Here is an 11,535-nt window from a genome sequence, read left to right on the forward strand (position 1 = left end):
AGTGGTCGGCGGAAGGTGCACGTGCCCGTCGTCCTGGGACCGGACCGCAGCGACGCACGGATGCACGCCAAGACCGTAGAATCCTACGCAGTGCCGTAGGGGACCGCACCGCCACTTCCCAGCAAATTAGGGACACTGTTGCTCCTGGGGTATCGGCGAGGACCATTCGCAACCGTCTCCATGAAGCTGGGCTACGGTCCCGCACACCGTTAGGCCGTCTTCCGCTCACGCCCCAACATCGTGCAGCCCGCCTCCAGTGGTGTCGCGACAGGCGTGAATGGAGGGACGAATGGAGACGTGTCGTCTTCAGCGATGAGAGTCGCTTCTGCCTTGGTGCCAATGATGGTCGTATGTGTGTTTGGCGCCGTGCAGGTGAGCGCCACAATCAGGACTGCATACGACCGAGGCACACAGGGCCAACACCCGGCATCATGGTGTGGGGAGCGATCTCCTACACTGGCCGTACACCACTGGTGATCGTCGAGGGGACACTGAATAGTGCACGGTACATCCAAACCGTCATCGAACCCATCGTTCTACCATTCCTAGACCGGCAAGGGAACTTGCTATTCCAACAGGATAATGCACGTCTGCATGTATCCCGTGCCACCCAACGTGCTCTAGAAGGTGTAAGTCAACTACCATGGCCAGCAAGATCTCCGGATCTGTCCCCCATTGAGCATGTTTGGGACTGGATGAAGCGTCGTCTCACGCGGTCTGCACGTCCAGCACGAACGCTGGTCCAACTGAGGCGTCAGGTGGAAATGGCATGGCAAGCTGTTCCACAGGACTACATCCAGCATCTCTACAATCGTCTCCATGGGAGAATAGCAGCCTGCATTGCTGCGAAAGGTGGATATACACTGTACTAGTGCCGACATTGTGCATGCTCTGTTGCCTGTGTCTATGTGCCTGTGGTTCTGTCAGTGTGATCATGTGATGTATCTGACCCCAGGAATGTGTCAATAAAGTTTCCCCTTCCTGGGACAATGAATTCACGGTGTTCTTATTTCAATTTCCAGGAGTGTATTTAAATCTAGCTGAAAACTAAATGAAGATTTATCAGTGTTATTGGCTACCCGACTTGCAGGGGGCATATGTAAGACGGTGCAGTACAAAAGAAATTTCAATCTCAACGACTCTTTACTGTCCAGGTTATCAGAGATGGAACAGCATCAGAGATAGATGGGGTAGATGTATTCATAAGTATGCTATTCTGTGTGTCACAGAGGGGAATGTGTTCAAGTATGTGTGTGCTCTGAACAGAGAGGGGAAGATGTCGTGGAGAGACCCAGCATTGTGTGGGTCCGGCCAGCCGCCAAGAACTGCTGTGACGAGACGACAACTTAGTGCGAACTTCACCAGGTCTTCTGCACATCTTCCATATGAGCCCAGACTGAAAAACGTATTAGTCTTTCGTATAATCTGTTTTAAAAGTAATTCAAAATCTATGCTTCGGAGGCTTGTCTGCCCTGTAAAGTAGGATAGACGGTGATCTGTGACATCTCTGCTGAAAGAGCACAACGCTGGTGCGCGTTGATCTCACATAGTCGAACACGGAGCTCCGCAGCAGACCACCCCTACATGCTAACATTTTGACCTAACGACACCGTTAACTACGATTGTAGTATTGATGGGGCCATGGAGATTGGGCCGCCCACCAATGGAAAGGTGTCGGCTCTTCTGGTAAATCATATTTTTGCTACAGTAGGTCGATGGTCGTCTCCACAAACTCCGTCATTGTGGTGAACGGCGGCTCGAAACGTGCAGCGCGCCACGGACACAGGCTGGCGGGAGCGGTATGATGCTATGGGAGACATTCTCCTACGCTTGCATGGGACCTGCGTAGTAATCGAAGACAGGCTGACAGCTGCGAACCACTTGCATCTTCGTTCTTCATGTCTTCCCCGACGGCGATGTTATCTGTTAGCAGTATAACTGTCCATATTTCTGAGCCAGGACTGTGCTACAGTGCTTTGAGGAGCATTATAGTGAACATAGGTTGATTTCACTGCAACTAAATTCGCCTGATGTAAGCCCTTTGGAACCCGTCCAGATCGCTATCGGGCGGCATCACCGCATATGCAACTAAGCGGATCGTTATTTAAGCGAATTACATGGCCTGTGTGTAGAGCCACATTCCTCCATAAACCTACCAATGAACTTTCTGATCCTTGATATGCACAATCAGTGACGTGTTGCGTTCCAAAGACGGACAAAATAAGCTATTAAGCACGTGATCATAATATTGTATCACCTCAGTGTGTAGGAAATAAAGTGAAACACAACTGTGCAATACAGAAATCTGTAATACTGAGGTGTGAATAGCGATTGCTCTAACAGTCTGCTTTACTATACAAAAAGAATTCCCCAGGCCAATATTTCTAACATGAGTAATCACAAACTGTAATTATGTTGCTTCCCTCCTTCAACTATGCTGTAGCGTTCTCGCTTCCCACGCCCGGGTTCCCGGGTTCCATTCCCGGCGGGGTCAGGGATTTTCTCTACCTCGTGATGGCTGGGTGTTGTGTGATGTCCTTAGGTTAGTTAGGTCTAAGTAGTTCTAAGTTCTAGGGGACTGATGACCATAGATGTTAAGTCCCATAGTGCTCAGAGCCATTTGAACCATTTCAACTATGCTGCAGTATGCTACATTGTTGAAGGTTTTGGCTATGAGTGACTCACTCAGTCCTCATCTTATCAACTCTTTATGCAGCGCGACACTATTTAAAGGTATCTCACTGACAACAGCTGTAGACACACTAACCAACTGTGACGTTGTTTTATGTAATGAGGCTTACAGCGACCTGCGCAAGAACAGAGTGAGGTACGATGCATAGCTAGTCCTAACTGCGGACTACACAAGTCACTGTGTCTGATTCTGTGCTGAGAAAAGCAGTTTTGTGTCCACAGCAGAATGGCTCATGCTGTATACGCACAATGGGGTGCAACCTTTGCCCAGACACTTGATGCCAAAACGTATAGAACTATTTATTGTACAAATGATATTTAACACTATTAGTGATCACAAATAAGGATGGACTGCTTAAAGGTGAAACCAATTAACGATGCTATCAAAAATTTGTTTCTTCGATAATTTTTGTTAGCTACCGTATACAGGGTGGTCCATTGATAGTGACCGGGCCAAATATCTCACGAAATAAGCATCAAACGAAAAAACTAGAAAGAACGAAACTCCTCTAGCTTGAAGGGGGAAACCAGATGGCGCTGCCATAGGTCAAACGGATATCAACTGCGTTTCTTTAAATAGACACCCCCATTTTTTATTACGTTTTCGTGTAGTACGTAAAGAAATATGAATGTTTCAGTTGGACCACTTTTTTCGCTTTGTGATAGATGGCGCTGTAATAGCCACAAATGTGTAAGTGCGTGGTATCACGTAACATTCCGCCAGTGCGGACGGTATTTGCTTCGTGATGCATTACCCGTGTTAAAATGGACCGTTTGCCAATTGCGGAAAAGGTCTATATCGTGTAGATGTATGGCTATTGTGATCAAAATGACCAACGTGCGTGTGCTATGTATGCTGGTCGGTATCCTGGACGACATCATCCAAGTGTCCGGACCGTTCGCCGGATAGTTACGTTATTTAAGGAAACAGGAAGTGTTCAGCCGCATGTGAAACGTCAACAACGACCTGCAACAAATGATGATGCCCAAGTAGGTGTTTTAGCTGCTGTCGCGGCTAATCCGTACATCAGTAGCAGACAAATTGCGCGAGAATCGGGAATCTCAAAAACGTCGGCGTTGAGAATGCTACATCAACATCGAGTGCACCCGTACCGTATCTCTATGCACCAGTAATTGCATGGCGGCGACTTTGAAGGTCGCGTACAGTTCTGCCACTGGGTACAAGAGAAATTACCGGACGATGATAGATTTTTTGCACGGGTTCTATTTAGCGACGAAGCGTCATTCACCAACAGTGGTAACGTAAACCAGCATAATATGCGCTATTGGGCAACGGAAAATCCACGATGGCTGCGACAAGTGGAACATCAGCGACCTTGGCGGGTTAATGTATGGTGCGGCATTATGGGAGGAAGGATAATTGGCCCCCATTTTATCGATGACATTCTATATGGTGCAATGTATGCTGATTTCCTACGGAATGTTCTACCGATGTCACTACAAGATGCGTCACTGCATGACAGAATGGCTTAGTACTTCCAACATGATGGATGTCCGGCACATAGCTCGCGTGCAGTTGCAGGGGTATTGAATAGCATATTTCATGACAGGTGGATTGGTCGTCGAAGCACCATACCATGGCCCGCACGTTCACCGGATCTGACGTCCCCGGATTTCTTTCTGTGGGGAAAGTTGAAGGATATTTGCTATAGTGATCTACCGACAACGCCTGACAAGATGCGTCAGCGCATTGTCAATGCATGTGCGAACATTACGGAAGGCGAACTTCTTTTTGAGTATTTATTGCATTAATGTGGTATTTACAGGTAATCACGCTGTAACAGCATGCGTTCTCAGAAATGGTAAGTTCACAAAGGTACATGTGTCACATTGGAACAACCGAAATACAGTGTTCAAACGTACTTACGTTCTGTATTTTAATTTAAAAAACCTACCTGTTACCAAGAGTTCGTCTAAAATTGTGAGCCATATGTTTGTGACTATTACAGCGCCATCTATCACAAAGCGAAAAAAGTGGTCCAACTAAAACATTCATATTTCTTTACATACTACACGAAAATGTAATAAAAAATGGGGGTTCCTATTTAAAAAAAAACGCTGTTGATATCCGTTTGACCTATGGCAGGGGAGTCTAGCCGGCCAACCATAGCGCCATCTGGTTTCCTCCTTCAAGCTAGACGAGTTTCGTTCTTTGTAGATTTTTCGTTTGACGCTTATTTCTGAGATATTTGGACCGGTGACGATCAATGGACCACCGTGTATAATAATGAACAGAGTTCATTTTTGCGGGTCAGTGAGCATGTTATAAGAGGACAACGACAGCAATATGCCGGTTACTGTGGCCGAGCGGTTCTAGGCGCTTCAGCGCGGAACCGCGCTGTTGCTGCGGTCGCAGGGTCGAATCCTGCCGCGGGCATGGATGTGTGTGAGGTCCTTAGGTTAGTTAGGTTTAAGTAGTTCTAGGGGACTGATGACCTCATATGTTAAGTACCATAGTGCTCAGAGCCATTTGACAGCATTATGAGCTATCAGGAAATCACTGTCTATGATGGTGTATATGGCAAAGACACATCTAAGGAAACTGGCAAAAATTGTAGGCTCGGAAATTCACACACACGTGTAGAACTGAGAAACGCAAGTGACTGGGTTGTCTCATACTTACCTGGTCTGTGGTGTTGGCTCACATAGCAGTCGACTGACTTCGATCAACTCTTCTGGTCTTTCGCGCACCGCATCCTCCCAGCCCTTTGTCGCCACCACCTCGTGGGTGCGTGCCTTAATGAACGCCAGTGTGGCCCGCTTGAGGCTGCCTCAGGAGGGCCCGAATGCGAGGACCGCTGTTGAGGCCGCGGTCTCCACAGTCAGCTGAGCTGCCACCTGCCGCACACCTCCGCCTTTAGGCGTGACACGCCGTACCTATCTGCTGCGACCAGCAGCTGGGGGCCACGCCGGGCAGCTGGGGGGCCACGCCAGGGAGCTGGGGGGCCACACCGGGCAGCTGGGGGGCTTGCGGGGTGTACAGGTAGGAGACCAGTCGGCGCAGCACCGGGCCCCCCACACCTGCGATGCTGATCTCGCCAGCGCTGGTCTTCAGCATGTCGCGCCTTAACGTGGTGGCGAACACAGGACTCCTGGCTGCCAGGACGGCCCTGTGCGCCGCCAGCCGGTTGTCGCCTGCCACCGGCGTCACCACGGCGCCGTCCCCAGCGTCCAGAAGGGCGCCCACGTCCACGGCTGTCATCTTCTTACTATCCCTAACTGAGTCCCTACTGGACGATTCTGAAACACGGCATCACTGAGCAGCCCTTTCAGCTTACAGGTGACTCTCGATACCTCTACGAGCTACAGGCAGACCTGCGTCAAGCAACAGTTGATAAATATGGTCCCATCATCAGTCAATTCCAGCCCCGTGATATCCTTGCCATGTCAGACTGGTGGCATTGGTGAATAACTGCAAATCTTCAATAATACCGTTTTAAAGAGTTACCTTTTTGTTTCAGCAAATTTCATTTGCACAACAAGCTTCAGAAAAGATGAACACCTCATTTTGATAATTTCTTTCTATGGCTCAATGTTACTTGAACTGGAAATTATTCGAAATACTAAAAAAGCCGTGATGATCTCCTCTTATTCAAGAAAACAACTTTGTTTTATGACTGGAATCCATATTATTCACACATTAACCAATAGTCGTGCATGTAGTCTTGTTGGAGTTGTTTCACACAGGGACTCAAATAGTTCAAATGGCTCTGAGCACTATCGGACTTAACTTCTGAGGTCATCAGTCACCTAGAACCTAGAACTACTTAAACCTTACTAACATAAGGACATCAGACACATCCATGCCCGAGGCAGGATTCGAACCTGCGACCATAGTGGTCGCGTGGTTCCAGTCTGTAGCGCCTAGAACCGCTCGGCCACTTCGGCCGGCCACAGGGGATCAACCATCTACTAAAACCTAAGGGGGGGGTGGTGCTTTTGAGAAACATTGCGAGTGTGAAGCAGGCCTACTCAGCCTGCAACTCATTGTCAACATTTCTCAAATAGTCCAACAGGACGACATACAACAACCACGCATAGTGCGGTACGTCAGTGCCACTCACAGAGAACATCCTTTCCCTTCAACTAACGTATGTACAATTGTTCTGTAGCTGATGTCACGGTACCACTGCATTGCCGATGCTACTTATAAAAGCAGAGACCGTTCGCTGATACCGTTTCTCAACTAAAAGGTCTAATTTTTGCTGAAGTGTGACATAAGCGAACAAGGAAACCTGCCCACAGATCTTCAGACAAACCTTTAAATTTCCATGAAGAATGGCTTAAAAAGGGAACAATTCAAAACACGTAAGCTAACTGTGCTTGCATCAGAAATACCAATTTCATCTTCTCAAAAAGTGGAGCCACATTCTCAAAAACAGTTTGGCTTAAAAAAAAAAGAGAAGTGAAAAAAGGAGAAACGCGACTGTTAGTGTTTACGCATGCCACACATCACGCTACTGTCGCGCCACTTAGACAATAGCTGAGTATCTGCAGACGGAATGACAGTGGGCTCAACATATGCAGACAGAGGCCGGTGCTAGTGGCCACGTCCTCAAAACAGCCAAAATTGTTCATCTGTGACTCCTTAAACCTCGACAGAAGCAGAGAACTGGGGGGAGGAAACGTGGCCATAGTGATAGTGATAGTGATAGTGAGTCTACACCCACACCTAAATAATCGCAGTGCTAGAGGCTACGAAGCAGCGCAACAAGGAGACTTGTTCAGTTAGCTGAATAACTGTCATTTCAACAGGGAATGATAAGTACATCTACATCTACATTTATACTCCGCAAGCCACCCAACGGTGTGTGGCGGAGGGCACTTTACGTGCCACTGTCATTACCTCCCTTTCCTGTTCCAGTCGCGTATGGTTCGCGGGAAGAACGACTGCCAGAAAGCCTCCGTGCGCGCTCTAATCTCTCTAATTTTACATTCGTGATCTCCTCGGGAGGTATAAGTAGGGGGAAGCAATATATTCGATACCTCATCCAGAAACGCACCCTCTCGAAACCTGGCGAGCAAGCTACACCGCGATGCAGAGCGCCTCTCTTGCAGAGTCTGCCATTTGAGTTTGTTAAACATCTCCGTAATGCTATCACGGTTACCAAATAACCCTGTGACGAAACGCGCCGCTCTTCTTTGGATCTTCTCTATCTCCTCCGTCAACCCGATCTGGTACGGATCCCACACTGATGAGCAATACTCAAGTATAGGCCGAACGAGTGTTTTGTAAGCCACCTCCTTTGTTGATGGACTACATTTTCTAAGGACTCTACCAATGAATCTCAACCTGGTACCCACCTTAGCAACAATTAATTTTATTTGATCATTCCACTTCAAATCGTTCCGCACGCATACTCCCAGATATTTTACAGAAGTAACTGCTACCAGTGTTTGGTCCGCTATCATATAATCATACAATAAGGGATCCTTCTTTCTATGTATTCGCAATACATTACATTTGTCTATGTTAAGGGTCAGTTACCACTCCCTGCACCAAGTGCCTATCCGCTGCAGATCTTCCTGCATTTCGCTACAATTTTCTAATGCTGCAACTTCTCTGTATACTACAGCATCATCCGCGAAAAGCCGCATAGAACTTCCGACACTATCTACTAGGTCATTTATATATATTGTGAAAAGCAGTGGTCCCATAACACTTCCCTGTGGCACGCCAGAGGTTACTCCAACGTCTGTAGACGTCTCTCCATTGATAACAACATGCTGTGTTCTGTTTGCTAAAAACTCTTCAATCCAGCCACACAGCTGGTCTGATATTCCGTAGGCTCTTACTTTGTTTATCAGGCGACGGTGCGGAACTGTATCGAACGCCTTCCGGAAGTCAAGAAAAATAGCATCTGCCTGGGAGCCTGTATCTAATATTTTCTGGGTCTCATGAACAAATAAAGCGAGTTGAGTCTCACACGATCGCTGTTTCCGGAATCCATGTTGATTCCTACATAGTAGATTCTGGGTTTCCAAAAACGACATGATACTCGAGCAAAAAACATGTTCTAAAATTCTACAAGAAATCGACGTCAGAGATATAGGTCTATAGTTTTGCGCATCTGCTCGACGACCCTTCTTGAAGACTGGGACTACCTGTGCTCTTTTCCAATCATTTGGAACCTTCCGTTCCTCTACAGAATTGCGGTACACCGCTGTTAGAAGGGGGGCAAGTTCTTTCGCGTACTCTGTGTAGAATCGAATTGGTATCCCGTCAGGGATGTTGGTACCTCTGTCAGCTTTGCTACTGTAACACTGTAAATAATAGTCTGTGAATTTTATCCATTCAACTGTATGTCTTTGTGTCTGTAGTTTAAAAGGTTGACTTTGTAACCACCTCCAACTGCGGACAAAACAGAGTCTGAGAAGGAACGTTAATTTGGTTATCTGTTTAGCCACAATGGGCTCCTGAAAACAGTAACAGACGAAACTGTCAACGGAGACAGAACCAGAGTGATGCCACGACTGGAGTACATCATTCAAACTATAAAAGATGTTGGTCATAGCTCTGTAATGGAAATGAGGGAGGCAGACAGACGTGAAACTGGAGATCTACTGCCAAACAATCGCTCTACTGTACACTAATGAAGAAGAAGAACTCGCTGAATGCATAATTATAGGGGAACTATGTAGCTGACACTTCGGTATTTTACCTCTGTCAGTACTCCACACAAACTTTACGTATGACACCTCGCTGCTTCAAAATGTCTGGGGCGTGTCGTGTTAACACTGCTGGTCGGCTTGTTTCCAGCAGCCGCACTGACCTTTATCGCGCACCACTCTGTCTTTTAGTTCAACAGTTCCCTCTTATTGCATCATTATCAGTGACTGCACACATGTGATTTTAACCTTCCACAGCAGGTATGATGTCTTCAAACGAAGAACATGTTTGGGGACACTGTATGTGGTGGGCACCTCGACACCCTCAAGGATTGTGTTCAGTGGGACTAGGGTATAATGTAAGTGATTCATTTGCCACAGTCATCGGCGATTAGATGGCGCTCTGGAGGTCTGTCTGTGTGCCCTTTGTTTCGACAGACCACTGAGCGAGATGGTGGTTAGCACACTGGACTCGCATTTAGGGGGATGACATTTCAAACCCACGGCTGGCCATCCCTTTTAGGTTTTCCGTGATTTCCATAAATGGCTCCAGGCAAATGCTGGTTCCTTTGAAAGGGCAAGGCCCAAATCCTTTCCCATCCTTGACAGAACCTGAGCTTGTGCACCATCTCTAATGACCTCGATGTCGGGACGTTAAACCAAATCTTCCTTTCCTCCTTTCTGTTTTGACTCTGCAGGCAGTAACTGTGCTGAGGTTGGATGTGAACACTGTGCAAAACATTCATTCTATGATACAACCGTGTCCCACCGACGAGTGTGTACTCCTGTTGAACAACTTCAGCCATTTGAACTGGTCACATTGCTCGTCTGTGGGCAGGTGGAAGGACATATCGATGAGTTGCTGCACGTGTTGGGCACAATGTCTTGGTGGTGAGTCGCTGCTGTCAGCAACGATTTGTGGAGCACAGCCATACCCACAGACCGTGTTATGGACGTCTGCGTACTATTGACCCACGTCGAAATCGACACACTGTGAGAGCAACAGTGGCCGACCGAACATCATCAAAGGACGAAATATGAGCACAGGTCGCATCTAATACGTCTCTTAGGGTCATTGAAAGCCACATACTGGCAGCAGGACAAAGATCATCTGTGTCTCTGCCCAGGTGGCAACTGCCACCAATAAGCCGCCAAGCACAGCTTCCCTGGCGTCGTGAAAGAGTCGACTGTAGGGTGGAATGCTGCTCTGTTGTCTTCAGTGACAAGGGCAGGTTCTGTCTGTATGCCAGTGATAGACGCACACGTTAATGCCACAGACCTGATGCGCTGCCTATTCCAGAGTGCATTCACCCACGGTAATCAGGTCCCACCACAGACTTCAAGGTGTGGGGAGCCATCAGTTACATCTCGCAGTCACTTTGGTGCTCCTTCAAGGTAAAGTGTCCAGTGCCCCCTTCATTAAACAGGTGGTTATCCTTGTGCTGCGGGCATTTATGCGTCGGGACGGTGATGCAAGCTTGCAGGACATGGCAACAAAAGGCGGCAGACGCTATGGTCACCCCATCGTAGAATGCCAATCACCATTCCCAAAATCACATGCATGTGAGGACACCCACAACCTCACGAAAGCCCACTATAACCATTGACAAATTGCAACAAATGGGGGCAGGCGCCATGGTCACTCCATCGTAGGATGCCAACTGCCACCCTGAAAATCGCATGCATGTGAGGATACATGACTGTGTTGCCAGGGGGAGTGGGGGTATGCGCACACTGTGCACTGATGCAGCACACTGTGCACTGATGCAGCTGTCTGGCCACCCTTTACTGTGACATGTGTCCTCCATTTGCTCTGAATTTGCTATCGTATACTGCTTCAATTATTACCTACCTCTCAATAACTTGTCAATAAAATGCCCTTGATGAGGGTGTTACATTTTACTGACAGTATCTATATACCTTAGTGTTAAATGGACGTTGATTTCATCTTGCAAAAGTTTTGCTCCGTGATTTCCATGTAGGTAATTTATGTAACATAAAAAATGATAAACGTAGCAACTTATTTTCATCTCACTGTCAGAGGCCTCGTTCTTAGACTCCCAACTGATGAGAATTTTCTGCTTCAGTAGCTCACAATTTGCTGTGATTTGTTATGCCTGATCAGCAGCACCATTCCTCTAATGCGGAATTCAGTTCTCAACGTGATGTTTAGTGGACTGGAGGTAACAACGCCTCTCCACTAGAACGGAGCCT

The 11,535-nt window shown here is 47.4% G+C and overlaps 1 protein-coding gene across 1 annotated transcript in view; it reads right to left on the reverse strand.

Annotated features, from left to right (window-relative positions):
- Positions 1–5,914, reverse strand: part of LOC126482228 (poly [ADP-ribose] polymerase tankyrase-1-like) — a 28,573-nt gene extending 22,659 nt beyond the window's left edge. The window contains exons 1-2 of the mRNA XM_050106206.1: positions 5,590–5,914; positions 5,336–5,483 (exon numbers count right to left, since the gene is read on the reverse strand). Of these exons, the coding sequence (XP_049962163.1) occupies positions 5,336–5,483; positions 5,590–5,914 (473 nt within the window). The remainder of the gene's footprint in view (positions 1–5,335; positions 5,484–5,589) is intronic.
- Positions 5,915–11,535: the final 5,621 nt, after the last annotated feature.

This window comes from Schistocerca serialis, chromosome 5 (assembly GCF_023864345.2).
Source record: "Schistocerca serialis cubense isolate TAMUIC-IGC-003099 chromosome 5, iqSchSeri2.2, whole genome shotgun sequence".
Taxonomy (NCBI): Eukaryota; Metazoa; Arthropoda; class Insecta; order Orthoptera; family Acrididae; genus Schistocerca; species Schistocerca serialis.